A 21,372-nucleotide genomic window follows, 5' to 3' on the forward strand; every position below is an offset into this window, starting at 1 on the left:
GGGATGCAGCTTTCACCAAGACAAGCATTTCTTCCTATTTTCTTCACTTCTGCCTCTACTGAAGGGTATTTGCCACATAGTGTGCTTGATGGATATTTGTTAAATGAATGAATGAAGTTGAACGATTTCAAGAGATGCCTTCAGAGAGACCAGAGGCCCCTGAAATGACCAGAAAACAATGATAGAATTCTGTACACGGAAGAAACTCTCTCTCTCTCTGTCTCTCTCTCTCTCTGTCTCTCTCTCTCTCTCTCCTCTCTGTCTCTCTCTCTCTCTGTCTCTCTCTCTCTCTGTCTCTCTCTCTCTCTCTCTCTCTCTCTCTCTCTCTCTCTCTGTAAATGAAAGCCAAAGATGAAAAAATTGATAAAATGGATAAAATGGAATTTTATAGCAATTGAAAACATTGCCTAATAACGCCCTCCTGACATTTCAAAGAAAAAAGCTATGCCATTTAATAAAGTGGCACATCTAGAATGTTTTCTATAAACTTAACTGATAGTTGTATGAAAATATTATTTTGTCAGCACTGAATAACAGAGCTATGAGTTTGAGGTAATGCCTCCACTGCCTAACTCCAGGGGGTGCCGCTCATATCGCTTTCCGCCTGAATTGAGCTGTCTACAAACACCATTTTCTTTCAGCTCCAACTCATCAAATACGTGTAGTAGCAATTGCACCTATTTCAGAATTATTATGACAGAACAAACACTTAGACTCAATTTCAATAACGTGAACAATCTGGGAAATTCTCAGCAATATGAATTATCTCAAGGTGATAATGGTAGAACTGGTGATTTGGTAGAATGGACTGCAATAGGCTGCCTGAATTGCAAAATAGCAAAAAAATTATTTGGTATGTTATAGGAAAGTATGCCAACTGCTGTTTAAGACCTCAGGTTTTAGAGGTTTTGCTCGAGATGAGTAGAATTCACCCACTTGTCTAAATGACCAAAAAAAGCCAGTCTTTCATATAATTCAGTTTGTTGTCTCTAACACATAGCGAAGAGTCTAATCTTTCATTTTTTACTCTAGTTATTTAAAAATTATGAACTTAAAAATACGTTTTGTGAGTGTGGAAGAGACGCTGAAAGTTAGTGCTAAAATCTTTTTTGGTGAATCGTTGTGCCAAAGCACTAAACTAAATTAACATGCCTATCTATCTGTCTGTCTGTCAGTCTGCCTATCTATCTAATCTTTCTATCTAGCTATCTATCTTCTATCTATATGTCTATCTTCTATCTATATCTTTTTGTCTGTCATCTTTTTTCTGTCTTCTATCTATTTCTATATATCAATCTATCTTTCTATCTATATCTCATCTATTATCTAAAATCTCTCATCTATCATTTATGAATTTCTCTATCTTATTATCTATCTATCTATCATTTATCTATTTCTTATATATTCTCTATCTATCATCTAGCTACCTATCTACATATTATCACCATTTCTTACCTTAATCAAAAAACACTAAAAGCTTCATATGTGACTGCAAAAATAAGAGATAATTTATAACTTATACACCATGAAATAATGTGAAGGTGACTCGGGTTCGTCAAGGATCCAAGTCCCTTCTATTATGCTGAAAGGTCTTCTGAGACACTCGACCTTGCAATTTCCACAGAGGAGATTGGATGGAAAACTATTCCCACCACTCTCGGTCCACAAAACCTCAGTTAACCCTTCCTCAGTGCAGGAGAGGCTGGGAAAGGCCTAAACATATGCTCAGTGAGTAAACTGATAGATGGCCAATAGCGGCTGTGGTTCTTACCATATTTTGTTGAACAGATGTAACACATTTGATTATAGTTTACTGTAGACTTTGTTGGAGGCATTAATATTATGCATGTGCTGTAATGTACGTGAATTATCTCTCTGTTATCTATTTATGTTGTTACAATTCTAAAGTATGAAGTCTCTTTAAAGACAAAATTCAGCCAGCTGTGGGGAATTCAGGTGTGAGACGTATATGAAATTGGAGAATCATATGTGTGCCAACCACGGCTTGAGGCCAGGCAGCCTAAATTTGAATCTTGAGAGTTATACATTCTGTGTAACTAGGGCAGAATATTTAACTTTGTGACCCCCTTTTTTCATTTGCTAAGAGGAGATAACCATAGTACCTAGAAGGGTTACAGAAATTAATATTACGTAACTAACTCAATATAATGCCTAAAATAATAACAGCTATATAAGCATGTTTTTTTTATCACTGAGTAGCTATTATGCTAACAATTAAGCACTTAATACAGTGAATGCCAATTCTGAGATAAAAATCTGTCATAATTTCACATGGTTTAGCTAGTCATCTAGTCTTTTCATGAATATGTTTACTCTAGATTACAGTGTGATCTGTTGTAATGGGATGATAAATTCCAGAATTAATTACCTTTTTTAGAAATTTCCTGAAGTAACAAATGTTATTGCTAAAATCTAACAAATATTGAAATGTTTTTTTGGTGCCAGACTCAATAGTCAAACCCACCACTCCCATTTGCCTCATTGCTGGTATTGTAGTGATACAAATATTAAGACCTAGAGGGTTTAAGTACTAAATCGAGGCTCCCATGTTGTGAGGAGCGGAGTGGCGGTGGGCTATGAGCTGCAGGCTGTGTTCCGCCACCCAGCTGCCCGCATGGCTAGCTTTACCCGAAATAATTACACGGAAACCCTATTTTTTTAAACACTGCCTGGCCCATTAGTTCCAGCCTCTTATTGGCTAGCTCTTACATATTGATCTAACCCATTTCTAATAATCTGTGTAGCCCACAAGGTGGCTTACCAGGGAAGATCTTAACCTGCGTCTGTGTTGGGTGGGAGAATTATGGCTACACCCTGACTCAACTTCTTTCTCCCAGGATTCTGTTCTGTTTACTTCACCTATCTAAATTCTACCCTATCAGAGGGCCAAGCAGTTTCTTCATTACTTAACCAATGAAACAACAGATAGAAAGATGACCCTCCTCCATTACTCCCACATCCACTTGGTAGCAAGAAGGAGACTGAATCTAGTCATAATTGGAAATAGGTCCTCCCTGACTTGTTATTTCTGTCCTTTACCATTAAGCAAATACTAGAAATCTTCCACTTTTCTTTATCTCAAAATCAGAATGGTCTGTGTTATTTGTCCCAGGATGCTGTTGGTTGTTGCTATTAAAAATGTATTCCCTCTCAAACCATTTCTATCTTCTAGATACCTTCCAGGTAGCTAATTAATTTAGAAATATGACTGCAGTAGCCCAGTTTAAAAATTGAATTTCATTCAGTATTTATTCACATTTATGAATTTAGTAGTTTATACTAAAAGTAAAAGCATTCTACCAATATGAATATCACACACAACTGTCATGGCTAACCTCCCAAATCCAAATAAGCCCTAATCTTAATTACTAGAATTTTACACAATAAAAGCATTGCTATATATTATCCCACATGATTGACAATAGGTAATGCATATGCAAAACTGAACACAAAGTTCTGTGAGACATCAATAGCAGGATATCATGTTTCTGATAGACAAACTCTTCCAAGTAATGGAATCAGTAGTAGTTTTCACCTCTGCCATTCTCTGTAATTAACTATGATTTTTTTTTTAGTACTTGAACTAGACTATTGACATTAAAACCATAGTTAGACTGCAGCTATGCTGGTATTAGCCTTATATAATAAGTACTGATAGGATATTCTCCTTAGGAGGACTTAAAATACTAGAAGTATGCATTTCAGGAGATCTTGAACACCTTTGCAGTGTTACCTTTGGCCCAGTAACTGCCGTTTCTCCTTTCAGGTTAACCCTGCTCACCCAGACTTGACTTCTTGGCTCACACTTCCTCAATCACTGCCACCTTCTGCTTTTCCCTTCATAGGATATTTCTTAAGTTTTGTTAGGATGATGTTTGAGATTCCTGTTGCAGAATTTTCAAACCAATGGCCTGAGGTCTTCCTGAGGACAGAGTATACATGATAAGGTATTTTGTTACCTCTGGAAATTCTACCCTAGGACCACTGATTGATAATTTACAAAGATCTACCTTTCTTCCTTCAGCCTCCCTTCCTGTAGCCTTGTGTTCAGAGTGTTGTCCAAGTTTAAACTCTTTTCTCTCTTAAACTTGTCAGATGGTTACAATTCTATTATGCTCATGTTTAGTAATTTTAAATTCATCTCTCTCCTGATCTCAAAGGCTTGTACTGCAGTTCAGTTTTTCATCAGGTTCTGTTGGGACTTTTAGAATAAATAGCTTCTAATTGCTCTCCAAGTTCCAGGAACATAGCTCACAGACAGGAACAGCCCTGATGAAACCTTATCAGCCATCCTTTTCTTCTAAAAGACAGTCTTCAGCCTCCTTAGTTGGCAGCCTGCCTTATAGAGGCAGTCTCTGCTTACTTTCCCAACTCTCTCATATATTTTTCTCCTGTCTTCCAGAAGATCTACAGATGTTTTATCTTTATTCTCAGCTTGATATATTCCATCCAGGGTCTCCCTCATGCTTCCCATATCAAGCCTGTATTCCCTGATCAGCTTCTGCTAGTTTCTCAAGACATAATACATGAAAAAGCAACAGACAGTCTTTGCTCTTGCAGTCAGTTCTGTCATAGGTTCATTTTTGTTTTGTTTTGTTTTTTAGCTAGTCTCATTTGACCATCTCATTTACTTTGTCAGGATCCTAATTAGAAATTTTTTTCATGTGTGTCAGCTTCATCCTCTGCCACCCTTTCAAAATAGAAAATATACCCCCTAAATAATATATCTCCTAAATGCTTTAATGCAATTCTTTAGTATCTGTTTGTCCGTCTGTTTGTTCGTCTGTCTATCTATCTATCATCTCCCGGACACTGAAATTACAAAGTAAAATAATAGATACTTCATCTTGTGGGTCTGGGTTACCTCACTCAATATGATATTTTCTAGCTCCATCCATTTGCCTGTAAATTTCAAGATGTCATTGTTTTTTTTTCTGCTGTGTAGTACTCCATTGTGTAAATGTACCACATTTTCCTTGTCCATTCTTTGGTTAAGGGACATTTAGGTTGTTTCCAGATTCTAGCTATGACAAACAATGCTGATATGAACATAGTTGAGCATATATTCTTGTGGGTACAATTGCGCATCCACTCATAGGTTGTTTTTAAACATAAAGCAAAGAAAATTAGCCTACAACTCACAATTCCAGAGAACCTAGACCACAATGAGGACCCTATGAGATACATACATGGATCTAAACTACATGGGAAGTATAAAAAGACAAGATCTGAGTAAATTGGGAGCATGGGGATCATGGGAGAGGGTTGAAGGAGAGGTGAGAGGAAGGGCAGAGAAAAGTGTATAGGTCAAATAATGATGAATTCTGTTAATCAGATTGAAATACTGTTTTAATGAATATTCTATTTTGATATTAAAAATCCAATTTTAGATAGTAGCTATTCAGAATACAAGATTATAAGAACAGCCTCTCATAAACCCCACCACTGACACCAATGGCCCAGGTTTGTCACTGCTAAAGCGCTGCAGGGCGAGTGTAACTACACTAGATGGATGCATAGACGGTTCACTAGGTATCATGCATTCCTCGAATATAAAGGCATTTTAGGTACAATGAATTATTTAGACAGTGAGAATATTCAGAACTAAGAAGCATTTCTAATGCCCTTCATAACATCCCTTAAATATCTGTACATGATGACAGCAGATGATATTGCTAAATACTTGTTCCATTACATTTAAAATTTCCCTTGGGAGAGCAATTGTTTCCTACAATAAAACAATCACCGAAATTCAACATTAAAGAACCATAGAGGTCTCTTAGAAGGCAAAATCTTCCCAAATGGTAGAGATTATTTTTCATGCTTTATAACAGTGTCAGGACATAGTGACACACTTGTCTTTTAAAATTGTAAATAGATGTATCTGTATTATTAATTTATGTTGCCAACACAGTATTTTTAGACAAGATACAGTGAAAATTGTATTATTTTAAAATATATTTTTGAAGATATACCCAAAGGTATTTCTGTGTCAGAATATGTTCTTTTGCCTCTTTTCTAGACAATATGTCCCATATAGTGACATATATGTCCCATATAGTGACTGAGCTCAGGCTGGTACAGTCACTCTTAACCATTATACTTTGGTCCAGAACCCTGATTCCTCTCTGGTCATTTCCAATCTTCATTTTTTCATTCCTGTTTAAAGCTGGAGAAGGATATGGCACACACACTTGCTCTGATTTCTCTTGCCTTCTAATCCTCATGCTGGGGGCAGAAAACTGATGACTTCCAGTGGGTTTCTGATTGAATTGTATGTTTCATGGCAACACACATGGACACACACACATACATACACCACAAAATAAAAGGAAAAATGAATATATAGAGACTTTTTGAGAAAGAGGCTTATTTATAATCATGTGTTACATGAAAAAAAAATTATTATATCCTTCCATTGATTTTTAACATGCGTCTCTAAAATCTTGAGTAACTTACAGACTATTTGGTACATCATACTGAAAAGGAACTAGAATTCAATTTAATTTTCTACAATACCGCTAGCTAAACTTCATTTAGTATCAGAAATGAACAACATTATTGGATGATTTATTCCCTCATATATTTGCATTATTGGCACTTAAAATAAATCTGAAAATAACTTAATCCAGTATTAAGATACAGGGAAAAAGAAGACTTCTAATTATCCTTAACCATTGAATAAACTAATAAAGAAACCCCAAAGTTTGGAAAACACAGAGAGAAGAGCAAAGCAGGGCAAGAGCATTTTATTACATCCTACATGGACTTATGAATTTGGGACTATATTAAATTTTGAGTTTATGGTGGTGTAAAAAGAAAGCATGTTCAGCAGAATCTTTACTAAGAATTTTGAATTGTTTTTCTTTTTTTCTGAGAAGGCAATGCTGGGTAACACATCTAAGGCAGGAACCTGCTCAGTCACTAGGTTAGTTTATAAATACCTACAGGGATCATTAACACTGATCGTAACTGATTATTTAAAATTTGTGATGTGACTAAGGAAGTTGTTCTCATTGTTGGGGGAGTTTGTACATGTTGGTGAAATCCTGTACTGCACAAATACTAAATATCAGTTATATGTAAATATTGGGAAATAGAAATTCCCTTACTAGCAATCAATTCTTCTCAACAATTATAAGTTAATTCTTTAAAATAATTATGCTATGTCCCTCTTTGAATTTTCTTATTGAAAATTTTTATACAAAAATATATATCAAGTAACAATTATGTTGTAAAGTTGGGTTCTATCTTAGTTATGTATTTAAATGTGCATTTTATAATCTTTCCTAAGATGATTCGTGTTGAATGACAATTTTTTTCAAAAATGTCTCTTTTCTATTACTTCAATAATAACTGAAAAAAGGTTGGTTCATAACTAGGAGTAATTTCATTATAGTGAAGAAAATGGAAGAGATAAAGCATTTTAGGTAAAACAATAAAATCCTAGCTTGCTTATTCAAAAAAAAAAGATACTTCATCTTCCCAGAGACAAAATACAATCATTCAGAATTTAAGCAAGCCTGTGAACAAAATATTTTTCTCCCAAGTTTCTTACCAAATGTAAAAGTCACAGATAGCTATCCCGAGTGCATATTCCATTTATAGCATCCACATTTAAATGTATTCTTACCTGTGACCTGCTCAGTCTCAGATGAATCCCATAAAAGACAGTTTCTCTAATCATAGTTAATGTCTGTCTCTATGTCTATGAATCTATGTACATCTATCATATTTCCTCTTTCTCTCCCTCCCCCCTCTCTGTATGAGAGAGAACACAATTTTATTAAGGTTATTATATCCCAAATTTCATGAAGAACACTATATGCTTTTGCTGTAGGTCACTTGAAATTTTTGTTTTTATTGCAAGCTTCTAGGACTGGTGAAGGCAGAATTATTTTTGCATTACGTATCTTGCATTACTCTATATTTACTAGGCTCCTGCAGCAAAAATTAAGTATATTACTTCTATATTTCCAAGTACTGGCCCATAGTAAGTACCAGTAAATGCCAAATCAATCATTAGCCTTCTGGGATTGTCGTCATGATGCTGTTGAGGAAAGCCATGCATGAACAGATAGCACATCTTTGAAAGTAGACTAAATGTAGGTTGTAATTTGTTCAACTTTGGAAAGATAAAAACAATTGCATTACAACATATTAAAGAGGAAGGAGGTGTTCTTGGACATTTCAAAAATTAGCAAATATCGAACCCCTAACTTTTCAACTACAAAGAACAAAATTCCTTTCAGAATGTCTTACATCAAATAGTAGAACAGGAGCCTAAAGCTTACCTCAAAACTCACAGCGCCATTGTGGTCCGTATCGAATGCATTGAACAGAAAATGTGCATATGTTGTGGAGTCTAAAACATTGAAAAAGAGACATCATTAAATTATTGTTTCGATAGCTCTTTTCTTTAACTTGTTTATTTGATCTCTGCTGCCCATCCTCTTTCTTTAGTGAATTGCAACTTGAGATTCATAGGAATGAGCTATATTCTGAGACCATTGGTGACAAATATTTTCTGGGTAGGATTAATCTCAAAATGAGATAATGTGTGTTGATCCCAACCCTGAGATGAGTACTGGTTCCATAGGTAGATGCCAAAATTATGGACATTGTTTGCTGCTTGGCAACATTTTATCTCCATTAATAAAGAAGTAAGAAGCCAAATATAAGACACAGATGAAGTGATATCTTTAATACCTCTGTCATAATTAGTATTGCCATTGTTTTTATAGCTCAAATAAGTATTTTTAGACTTAAAGAGGTTGAGAAACTACCCCCAATGTCACATAGTTACTAAGAGATAGATATAAGACATAAAGTTGGTTTTTTTTATTGAGAAAAGGAAAAAAAAAGTTTCCCCCTTCTCCCACTCCCCTCCCCCTCCTCCCACCCTTCTTCCCCTCCCCCCACTCCTCTCCCCCTCCCTCTCCAGTCCAAAGAGCAGTCAGGGTTCCCTGCCCTGTGGAAAGTCCAAGGTCCTCCCCCCTCTATCCAAAGACATAAAGTTTTTGAGGTGATACCATAATTTTCCTTGTGGGACAGTGGTGACTTAAGAAACCTCTGGTGGATAATATTTAGAGAATTTGTGGAGCCTGAGATTCCTATTTAGATGCCATTGCATGCAATAGGGTTCCCCTTTTCTGTTTGTGTGCTGGGTAGAATTCATGCACTAAGTAATAAGGACAAACATGGATGACTCAGAAAGCCCATTTATCTGGATCCTTTCTAAAGTCACTGAAGGTCTCTAAAATCTAACTCTTCCCCTGTGTTCCTTTCTCACGTATCCTCCTTCCCTCTCTTTTGCTTTTCTTTTGTTTCAATAATCTCTGAACTTTCTTCAGTTTTCATTTAAAAAGTATTTGTCTTTGTTTTCTTTTCTTAATGCCCAGCTTTAGTCTTTACATGCTTTTGTGCTCAATTCTTGATAAAATTTACATGAGTGTGTTAAATGCTTCATCTCATGGGTTTTAGCCTTTAGACTTTACCCCACAAAAATGTAACCTTTCAGCCTTTTGCTTCTAGCCCTTTATCTTCTGCTTAAAAGTTCATTAATTTCTATTTTGTGACTTTTGCTTTTTATATTTACTGGGATTTACTATAACTTCTTTTCCTTTCTGACATTATGAATTCATTTTAAAAGGCTGCCAAGGCTCTAAATCAGAGTAGCAGGGATGGGGAATTACTTTTCCAAATTAGAACAAGCAAAACTGCTCATCTTCTTTCAAAGTTTCTATGTTCTGTGAGAGGAAATCCAAATTTGTCTCTACACTTTACAGATTGTGAAATACATAACCAATATTTTTTCTCAATATTTCATCAAAGTCATTGGTCATTAGCATGAAGCTATGCATGTCAAAGCTGACTGCACATTTGGTTTCCCAGAAATGATAGTAACAGCTCCACTCATCTCTCATTGCTAAATATAATCTAAATACAATATAATGCATCATTGATTTAAACCATGTAAGTGGTTCGATCTCTCTTTCTCTCCCCTCCCCTCCCCTCCCCTCCCCTCTCCCCCCTCCCCTCCCCTCCCCTCCCCTCCCCTCCCCTCCCCTCTCCTCTCCTCTCCTCTCATCCCCCCACCCGTGTGTGTGTGTGTGTGTGTGTGTGTGTGTGTTTAATGCCCGGATGTTTAGGTGCATTTGAACATGCACGCATAAATGGACACAAAGTCTCTCATATTTCTCACTGACCTTGGAACTCACCAATTCAGGCAGGCTAGTCGGCCATGAGCCTTTGGGAAGCATCTGTCTATACCCTGGCAGCACTAGGGTCACAGATGCACTTCACCACACCTGGCGTTTATGTGAGTGTAGGGAATCAAGCTCAGTTCTGCATACTTGGGAGATTAACTAAGACATCTTCTCAGTCCCATAAACTTTATTTTCAGTCAGTTAACCAGGCACCCAAGTTGAGTTCATACAGTATGTACAACTGCAATAATTAGAGTGATGCCAATGTGGTATTGATAAGCTGTAGGAAAAAGGTAATTGGGATGTGGGACCAGGGATTTGGTTAAAATTGACTTAGTGCAACTGTTGGGAAATTTTATTATAGAGTAATGAAGACTTGGCAGCCTATTCAGGTTTGGAAAGTTGTTTTGTACTCAATAATAGTTTTGTATACTTCTTAAGCTCCTTACAGCCTCAAGGTGTTATGGGGTTTTAGGTAGTATGTTAAATTTATTTCCAGGGGAGAAAAAAATGAGCTTTGCATGGTTTATAATCAGCTTAATTAAGTGAGTCTCTTGTCACCCTGTTTAGACAATCAAGGTAAATATCTTTTCCTTAGCTAGCAAAACTCACCATGAATAATGGCTCCTAACAAACAATGCTTGTGATTTTTAATTACAAAATAAGATAATAGGTATATAATAATTATTCTTCTCAAATGTTGTCTCATTAATTTCAAAGTTTTTTTTTGTGTGTGGTAATGGCACTCTCCCAGTTTATACTGATATAGTTTGGAGGACTTCTTGTTTCTCAGTACACCTTGGCAACTGTCTTGAAGTTTACCAATCTTCTACCCCAAGTTTATCATGCACAGTGGTTTGGCAAGCTCAATGTTGTGGTCTTGAGCCAGTCAACGTTTCTGTGACTCATTCTCCTCTTCTTTGAATAACAGCAATACTAGCATGTACTTTGTAGAGTCATCATGAAGTTTAAATGAGGTATGGCATATACAAAGATTTTATAATACAAAGAGTCACAGGAACCTATTAGAAGATCAGTGAATATTAGTTATCATTGTTCTTCTAATGCTTGAGTTAGAACTCAAGTTAGAACTAATTTTTTGAACAAGTCTCTTGAGCCATAAGAATATCCCACGTTTTAGAAGTGAAATCAGTTTGGGGTTCTTTCTTCCCACCTAAACTCTGGATTCAAGCACAAAGTGTGGAAGTAGTCTAATGTATTTGAAGACACAGTCCATGACATTGCCATTCTGATAAGGTAGACGTATATGTGTAAATAGTCCTCAGTGGTAGAAAATGTATTTATCCTGTGATAGGCCTTGGATTCAAGCATCCTATCCCCTCAAAAATATCAGCAACAATAACATACCAGTTCTCCATTCTCCCTAATACCTGCACTGAAAATTGGTATATAATAGTCTGGAATGAGAAATATGTTTATTATGTAGTAATTTGTACATACTTTATCATTTAATCTTTACATTCTGAGAAGCCATATCTGTGCCTGAAGTGCTTTGTATATGATGACCGCACAGTAGATATTTGTAGACATGTTCTTCTGACTTGAGATTACTTACTCATCTCTTCAATTAGATGCTAAGTGGGGATCTAGCATAGTCAAAGTATGTGCCATGTTCTGATAACACAAGCAAAAATAGTTTAGAAACCTTCATTTCCCCAAATATGTTGTAATAGTTAATGTGACAAGAATTACATACTCAATGCTTCTGCTCATAAAGAAATACCTGAACACACAGGCAACAGCACTAGCAAGCCTCTCCTTATTTTATTGCTGTATGTTAGACATGCTTTATCCCCCTGAAAGATGATCTCTCCGATATGGCTGTGTTGACATCAAGCTATGTTTGTATGACCAAACAAGCTATGTTTAGTAAACTCTCACTAAGCTTTAGAAAATGTCAGAAAGCTGATATAATACACATTGGGCAGGGGCTTGTGTATCAAAGACAAAATATCTGTGCAAGGCACAGTGAGATATGATGACTTATAGATACTCCTTTGTTATTTTTCATAATGGCAGAAACTTGTTGCTCTCAGACTATCAACCTGAATAAAATGTAACTCTGTGGGAGATGTAGACAACCACGATATGAATCTGCCTGCCATCTGAGATTATGTTCTTCCTAAAAACATTTTTCCTTTCCAGGCATCACTGTGAGATGAAATTTTCATGCAAAACATTAATTTTTAAATGGCAAGTCATCATTCTTGGAAATATCTCATTCTTTTCGATGATGTACCTTTAGATTTATGCATCCAATTAACATGAATAATCAAAGAATTTTGAAGAGCCATAAATTTATTATTCTGCTTCAAATCCCTTTGGATTTGTTAAAAGAATTACTTGCCATGTAGATTTCTCTGTTTAGTAGATATTCTCTAATACAGAAATATTTTTGAATAGTTTGCATTTTTAATGTGGAGTGCTACCTAATCTGTACTGTATAATGATTTTGATTAAAATATAATGCCAGTCTATTGTTTGAACCCTGTAAACTACATGCCCACTCCATCCCAAAACTCACCCAACCCCTGTAACCTCTGAACTACAGGCTTCAACTGCACAGTGGACCAAGAGCTACAGCTGCAGACATAGGACCTCAACTACACACAATGGACCAAGACAGTGGGCCAAGAGAGAATTGAGTGGCTCTCTAAGACACAGAGAGCCACTGTAAGGACTTGACCAAGAGGCAAATTGCTGGCACCAACTGGAGGAAGAGATGGGTAGGTGCCAATGCAAACATTCATTCAACAACCTGAAAAGCAGCAAAATAATACCTAACCCAGTGGCCACACCACAGGAAGACTTGTAACATGAGAGCCTGCTTCTTGGTGTTTCTGTCCTGCCCAGTTCCCAGAGCCAGTAAGCCCCAAAGAAAATCACACAGAGAAGTCTACATAAGTTATAAACTGATTGGCCCATTAGCTCAGGCTTCTTATTAACTCTTATAACTTATATTAACCCATTATTCTTATCTATGTTAGCCACATTGCTTGGTACCTTTTTTGGTGGGGCAGGTCACATCTTTCTTCTTCAGTGCCTGGGCAGGACTGTGGAGAAATAGGCTTCCTCCTTCCCAGAATTCTCCTGTTCTTATTTATCACCTCTACTTCCTGTCTGGTTTTCCCTCCTAAACTTCCTATCTGGCTACTGACCAATCAGGATTTATTTAAAACATAAATAACAGAATACAGAATTGTCCCACACCAAAGACTTGACCATCCTAACCCAGACGAAGCAGAAGAAGACAATATTAAATAGAAATTTACGAGGATGATAGAAACCCTTAAAGAAGAAAAATTTCCTTAAAGAAATTGAGGAAAAGACAAACAAAAATTTGGAAGAAATCAATGAATCTCTTAAAGAAACTCAAGAAAACAAAGAAAAAACAAGCAAACAGGTGAAGGGTATAATTCAAGACTTGAAAACTGAAATAGAGGCAATAAAGAAAACAGAAACCAAGGGAATTCAGGGAATGAAACACCTGGGTAAATGAACAGGAACTACTGATGCAAGTATAACCAACAGAATACAAGGGATGGAAAGAGAAAATCTCAAATGTTGAAGATACTATAGAGGAAATAGATTCCTCAGTCAAAGAAAACATTAAATCCAACGAATTCTTAACACAAAACATCCAGGAAATCTGGTGATGTGGGAATCCCCTCTGTATGTTATGAATACCATTGGTGAATAAAGAAACTGCCTTGGTCTGTTGATAGGGCAGAACTTAGGTAGGCATGGAAAACTAAACTGAATGTTGGGAGAAAGGAGGCAGAGTCAGAGAGAAGCCACGGAGCCATCACTGGAGACAGACACACTAAAACCTTGAAGGTAGGCCACAAGCCTCGTGGTAAAATATAAAATAATGGAAATGGGTTAATTCTAGATGTAAGAGCTAGCTAGCAATATGCTTAAGTAATTAGCCAAGCAATGATTTAATTAATACAGTTTCTGTGTGGTTATTTTGGGAGTCTGGGTGACCTGAAACTCCATGAAAAGACCAAACCTAAGAATAATATGAATAGAAGAAGGAGAAGAACTATAGCTCAAAGGCACAGGAAATATATTGAACAAAATCATAGAAAAAGAAACTTTCCCAACTAAAGAAGGATATCCCTATGACAGTACAAAAATCTTATAGAACACCAAATAGATTGGACCAAAAAAAAATTCCCCTTGCCTTATAATAAACTAAACACAAAACATACATAATAAAGAAAGAATATTAAGAGCTGAAAAGGAAAAAGGTTAAGTATTGTATGAGGCCACTTGTTTGTTTCCAGCTGCCCAGCCCCAAAATAATGTCACAGAAACCATATTATTTGCAATACTGTTTGGTCAATAGCTTAAGTGTATTTCAGGCTAACTCATAAATTAACCTTTCTCCATTAATCTGTGTATCAGCAAGAGACTGTGGCTTACCACGTAAAGTTCCGGCATCTATCTCCTGCAGGTCTACATGACTTCTCATTAACTGCCTTTTCCTCCCACCATTCAGTTTAATTTCCCTTGCCTAGCTCTGCTCTACCCTATAATGGGCCCAAAACAGCTTCTTTATTAACCAATGGTATTTACAGCATACAGAGGGGAATTCCACATCAGTCAAGTAAGATATAAAGTAAAACACACAAGAATTACACTTGACTTCTCAATGGAAACCATAAAAGCCAGAAGGTCCTGGGCAGATGTTCTGCAGACACTAAGAGACCAGGGATAGAAACCCAGACTACCATACCCAGCAAAGCTTTCAATTTCCATTGATGGAGGAAACAAGATATTCTATGACAAAACCAAATTTAAACAATACCTATTCACAGACTCATCCTTACAGAAAGTACTAAAAGGAAAACTTCAACGCAAGGAAGCTAATTACACCCCAGAAAACTAAAACACAGTCAACAGATAACCTCACACCAGCCAACCCCCCAAAAAAGGAAACACACAAACACTACCACTGAAAAATAAAAGGAATTAACAATCATTGGATATTAATATCTGTTAATATCAATGGACTTAATTCACCTATAAAAAGACACAGACTAACAGAATAGATACCAAAACAGGACCCATCCTTCTGCTGTAAACAAAAAATACACTTCAACCTCAAAGATAAACATTACCTCAGAGTAAAGGTGTGGGAAAAAAAGAATTTATGTCTGACCTCCTTGTTTTTGCTAACATTGTTATGCTGTAGCTGTCTTGGTAAAATGAATCACATAAAAAAACTGTTATATTCTATAATTGTATAATATGTAAGGACAAAGAAAATGAAGTTTCTGGTCTCTTTGCGAACTGTGTTTATGAGGTAAAAAGTCTTCTTTTGAGAATAATAAAGCTTCAATTAAAAAGTTAATTTTTATTAAACTGTTAAAGACAATTAAGCTTTAAAAACTGTGCTTATTGTCATGCAAAGTATTTATGTACTTAATTATGAAAAAACAGCTTTATTTAGTCTTCTGTATATGTTTCCAAGGTATAATCAAAAGCAAGTAACTAAAACAAACAAACCAGGGTTGTTTGCTCAGATATACTTAATAGGTACTTGTCCTCAAACTTATCAGAGATCTGTTCAATATGGCATTTAAAATGTTTAAATTTACTATAATAGACAGATTCCAGATCCTAGCAGTGACTCCCAAAACCTCAGTAAAGTGGGACAATTAACTCTCCGGTGTCTTGCTTGTTAACAGCTTAAATTGGTTCTTGGCAGCAGACAAGGCATTGGGTCAGTTTTACTCAGTTTTTAGTGTTTACTATATAGTCTTAACTCTGTTCTAAGATATATAAAAGTCTAAGGATGTAAAAGCTTAAGTAAGTTCTGAAGATCTCAGAAAATGATTTAAGATATATAAATACAAGTTGTAAAGTTATAAAAATGATAAAGGTATATAAATAGTTGGGGATATTTTAGATTTCTATGTTATTGTTACACTGAGATTTCAAAGATTTAGAATTTTTTTTTATTGGGTTCTACATTTTTCTCTGCTCCCCTTCCTCCCCGCCCCTCAAAGGTTTAGAAATTTAACATTCATCAATGGAGTTCTGATAAGTGGATGGAGCACTGACTACTTACTATTTGGTCACAAGCTCAAGATTTTAAATTTACTTTGGTTATCTTCCAAGTATAAACTTAAAGGTGCTTTTAATTGGGCTAAAATCTCTGTCCAGTCTATATATTTGACTTTCTAGAGAGAAGAAAAGATGCTTTTGCTTTTTATAATGTGGATTTCAGTAAGCTTCAGGAGACAAAGAGGTAGTAAGACTTGGATTCACAACTCACAGACCAAGTGCACGCTAGATGAGTATAGCCTATGTTTCTGCCCCTGTCTTCTCCGGAGAATGGGATCCTTCCCCTCGTCTTGAGACTCTTCCCTTTCCCCAATTCCTAGGACTGTAGGGTTTAAAGTTGTAAATGTAAGGTTTCCCTTTAAGTTCTTAAATTTTAACTCCTGTCCCTGGCCTATATTTGTCGAAATATATTTCCACGTGGCTGACACCACCCAGCGATCATTTGTGGACTGCAAACTGCTGAGCGCTGGACTTGCTGAAAGCTGATGTAAACCAGTTTAGCTGATGTGACTGCTCCCTGTCTTTTCATCTGGGTAGCTAACCAGATGCTTCTAATGAATGCCCCATTGCCCAGCCTCTGGCTAGTCTTTCAGCCTTCCTGGTCTCTGACAGGGATTCCCTAGTTTCAGCTGCAAGTATTTACAGAAGAGAGTATATCATCTCTTGCTTCCCCCAAACAGGCTGAAATGCTAAGTCAAAAAAAAAATTTCCTACCATAGGAGACAAAGTGGCTACCTATGATGCCAATTGGCATACCAGAAAAGTGGGCTCAGGTTTAACTATAAGTAGATTTATTAACTGAAATAGTTCTGCAATGTGGTAGGACACTTGGCCAGCTTTATGTGGAACAAAGAGGTATTATATGGCTTTAAGGAAAATTGTTATTTATATACAAGCCATTCATGATTATAATCTGGTTGGACTCAAAGAAATATTGCCAAAAGGGAAACTGAGATAAAAAATAAATGGCTGGTGCCCATTTCCAGGCTCCTTCTATTAGTAACTGTGATGTTAACCATCCAGGGCCTTTGGCCCTTCTTCTGCTAATTATTGTTGGTCTTATATCGTTGATGCCTCAACTAGATGATAATTCCCATCTGGGTTCCATTGAGTTGATGGTTGTTAGATCCAAATATAAACAAGTACTCATCACAGAATCAAGAATTTGATCCAGGATACAAATCAAGGTGGGCAGGGGGGGGGGAAGGGGTATAAGACCCAAATGCTAACCTGTAAGCCTGTCTTGCTCAGGGCCCAGGTAATATCTTGAGATGCTATGAGTTGTCATTCTTGGAAAACAACAGCTAAGCCAGATGGGAAACAATCGTGTCCACATGGGTTTGTCTGTTAAAAAGTCCTAGAATATATGTTTCAGGGCTACTCATCTGGGAATTCCAGAGAGTGGACTTAGCCAGAGTTGATCTACCTGGTCAGTATTTAATATTTAATTAAAGCTTGGTTCAAATTTAGCTCAAAGTGGTAGAATTGGTTCTTCTCTTACAATCTCATGACTAGCATGATCTTCATCCCATTATTTCCTAAACCCTTCATTCATTCACACATTACTTTTATGCAGTAAGCATGTCTCAAGTGCTATTATTCATTGTTCAGTGGTCTGTGAACACAGTGAATAAAGTGACTAACAAAACCTTTTCTCTTCCTTTGGAGTTGACTTCCTCATGGTGTGAAAGACAGCCAACAGTAATAAGGAAGAAAAATGTTAATTATTTGAGGGTCTGTCATAATGGAAAGTAATGGAAGTCAGAGGAGAGCCATGGGGAAGGTTCAGAGTTACATTTTTAAGGTGAAATGGTCAGAAAATGTTTTCATGTTTGCTTGCTTGCTCGATTGTTTGTTTTCTCAGGACACAGAGAAAGAAGTGTGTACAATCAGGTGGTTGGGGAGGTGGAGAGGATCTGGGAGGAGTTGTGGGGATAAAAGCATGATCAGAATGTATTGTGTGAAAAATAATTTTATTCAATAAAGAAAGCAAAACATGGTGAGAAGTAGAGATGTGACTGTAGTAAAATGATTCCTGGGGACAGGGACTAGTGTGATCAAGATCCCAGAAGTCACAGTGTCTGCTGTTTTGATTGTCTATCAAGGAAGTTGCATGGCTAAAACAGAATGAGTCATAGAGATTGTGGAAGGATTAGATAGAGAGAGGGAGGGAAGGGAGAGAGCAGGGAGGGGAGGAAGATAGAGAGAGGGAGGGAATAGAAAAAGGAGGGAGGAGAGGAAGGAGAGCAGGATCATCAGAGGCTGCAACAATAATGCATGCTGCGATACATCATTTGTATTGCAGAAGCTTTCAGAACTGTGGCATGAGGGGGCCTCTATTTTAACAGGGTTACTGACTTATTTTGAAAATTGACCATGGTCAGGGGAAGAAGCAGCCCAGCCAGCGGGGCCAGCTCAGAGACTGTTGACTTCCTCTGGCAGATGCTCTTGTTGTGTTTTGCTTGGTTATGTGATAAGTGCCTTAGAAAGGTTACAGACTGGTAAATGGCAAAGTCTACTGAAGCCACAAGCACAGGAAGAGGCAGTAGATGCCTCCTGTGTTGAACAAATTTCAGAGCTAAAATGCTCAGTCCTGTGAAATTTTCCTAGACTCTAATTTATGTCCCTACTAGGATCTATTCTATCACTATTTCCTGTAGAATGGAATGCTACGTGTTATAAGCCCTTTGTATTAAGCTACTGAAGTTCTCTCTTTGCATGATACTTTTTCTGTATGTAAGGTTTCGGTCTCTGTTATGTTAAAAAAAAACAAAACAAGTTCATCCTCCATATTTGCCTGCTTTCTCAATATCTCTTACCACTCTCTGACTAGTTGTACGCAAGTACTTTCCTTGCTGGTTGCCATAGTCTGCATATTTCCCATTTACCCCCTTAGCCTCTGCAGTTGGGGTACTGTCTATGCCTGATTCCCTTTATAAAAGTTGCTCAGATCAAACTCAACCATGACTCCATATCCTTCTTCATGCTGCTGTGTCCTGAGGATGTATTCAGATCCTTACCTTCTTGGAAGATACTGACTTTTATGTCTCCATTTTCTTACCTTCTGAATTGTTAATTTTCCTTATACTTATTCTATGTCCATCCTGTGTCCTTCATGACTATTTCCTCCCACACCCCCTTGCTTGACTCATGAGGCTTTCCACTTTGTATGAACACACTGTTCCAAGTAATATCAACATGGGTTAACTCACTACTTTGTTCCCAATAACCTTCACATCTCCGTCGTTTTTCTCTGACTTTGATCTTCATATTTTTCCTTATTTCTTGATACTAAATGCTCACAGGCTACTTAAATGTAATTTGTCCCAAGTTGACAAGTTTTCTTGTAACAAATTTCCTGATAATCATGACAGACCTCTGGATAGTATCACCAATGCTTTCTCTTTCTTTTTTTTTTCCTGCCATATATCACAGTCAATTGTTAAAATCCTTTCAGTTTCCCACAAATTGTCAGATTTGGTTGTATGCTGTCTCTTTGTTTACACCCTGTTACCTAGACTCAGGGATCTCTGCTGCCCTCTAAAGCTGAAAGACATCATCCTGAACAGGAAAACTCCTGAGAGGACGAGGAGGCCACGGGTGACTCCAGAAGTGAATTTATTCCCTGCAAATTAATTTCCATATTAAGAGGAAAAAAAATCACAGGGTAGGGGGCTGAGTGGTGAAGGATAAGACATTCCTAGGAGCTAGGCATATATTAGACACTTTTTAATTGCTCATGATTCAGCAGAACATCTAATTATGGCTGTAGCTGGTAAATATAGTACTATTTTTAACTTCACATCTTACAAGCCATACTTCATGCTGACTTTGCTTTATATTGTCCTCTTGCTAAAGAGACTATAGGATCCTATATTTGAAGATTGGCCACATCTTTTTGCTCTGGTTTCTCCTCACATGTAGCTGGCCATTACACCGGTCTCAATGACAAGTTAGAGAAGACACGGTAGCATATGCTTGTCTCCACTCATCTCTAGCAAGCGGGCAGCACCGTTATCCTATGCCGAGCTTTATTACAACTAAAATCATAACTAAATTTTTATTAATTTTCTCAGGTGGAAGGTTACCGTAAGAAGTTATTGGAAAGAAAAGGAGATAACAGAAAGTACACTAGCTAGAGCTACACACACAAAAAATTTAGGTTATAACCCAGATCTGCCACTGAGTTGATGTGTGACCCTAATGGAATCATTTAACTTCGCTAAGCCCCAGATTTCACATCTGTAAATTGAAGGTAATTGCATTTGCCCTAATTTTGAGAGCTGAGAAAAATCAAATAAGAACCACAATGCGCTTGGTAGAGCCTAAAGCCATCTTGAGGACTCCTTATAAAGGTCAGAAAGCAATGTGTATGGGAGAATCAACGTGCTGGGCACAGAGGGTAACTCTGATTAAATTGAAAAAAAGTCTTCTAGAGATTCAGTGATTTGAATGCAGCGTATTTTAATAATACACTTAAAATTCTATGATCTTCTATGCTGTGCATTAATTCTTTTACATGAAGATTAAAAATGTAGAGTCACACTATGAAAGATTAAACCAAATTCAAGATTGCATGCATAACTCTAGCTGCGAAGATGTTAACAAGTCCGCATTAGTACTTACCTCCCTGTGGAAAGAACTGCGAGTAAATCTCCTTGAAGGTTTCTTCATTAACAACACCACTAGGGCATTCCTAGGGAAAGTGGCAAGAAGTGATGTTAGCAAAGTCTTCATAAAAGGGATTTTATAATTTTGAATAGAGTTGACTGCTATGCAAAGATGCATGAAGAAAATTAATCATCATTACTACACACACACACACACACACACACACACACAGGGGTAGGGAGGGCATAAACTATTTTTCTCATGTATTCAAGAAACAAAATCTTGAAACTAAAGGTTTAAATATTTTTTCATATGAAGCACCGCCCTCGTTTGCAGTCTATTGCTGTGATCCATGACGACTTTAGGAAGAATGGGTTAATTTTCTCTTACACTCTATCATTGAAGGGCATTAAGGCAGGAACTCAAGAGAGGAACC

The 21,372-nt window shown here is 36.9% G+C and overlaps 1 protein-coding gene across 5 annotated transcripts in view; it reads right to left on the bottom strand.

Moving 5' to 3' along the window:
* Kcnip4 (potassium voltage-gated channel interacting protein 4) overlaps window positions 1-21,372 on the bottom strand; it is a 1,070,438-nt gene that overhangs the window by 12,527 nt on the left and 1,036,539 nt on the right. For all 5 annotated transcript variants that reach the window (XM_041643760.1, XM_041643756.1, XM_041643759.1 and 2 more), the window contains 2 exons: window positions 20,952-21,021; window positions 8,316-8,386 (listed from right to left, as the gene is read on the bottom strand). In XM_041643760.1, the coding sequence (XP_041499694.1) occupies window positions 8,316-8,386; window positions 20,952-21,021 (141 nt within the window). The remainder of the gene's footprint in view (window positions 1-8,315; window positions 8,387-20,951; window positions 21,022-21,372) is intronic.

This window comes from Microtus oregoni, unplaced genomic scaffold, assembly GCF_018167655.1.
Source record: "Microtus oregoni isolate MIOR12 unplaced genomic scaffold, Mior012 000090F_ref0000504, whole genome shotgun sequence".
NCBI classification, from domain to species: Eukaryota; Metazoa; Chordata; class Mammalia; order Rodentia; family Cricetidae; genus Microtus; species Microtus oregoni.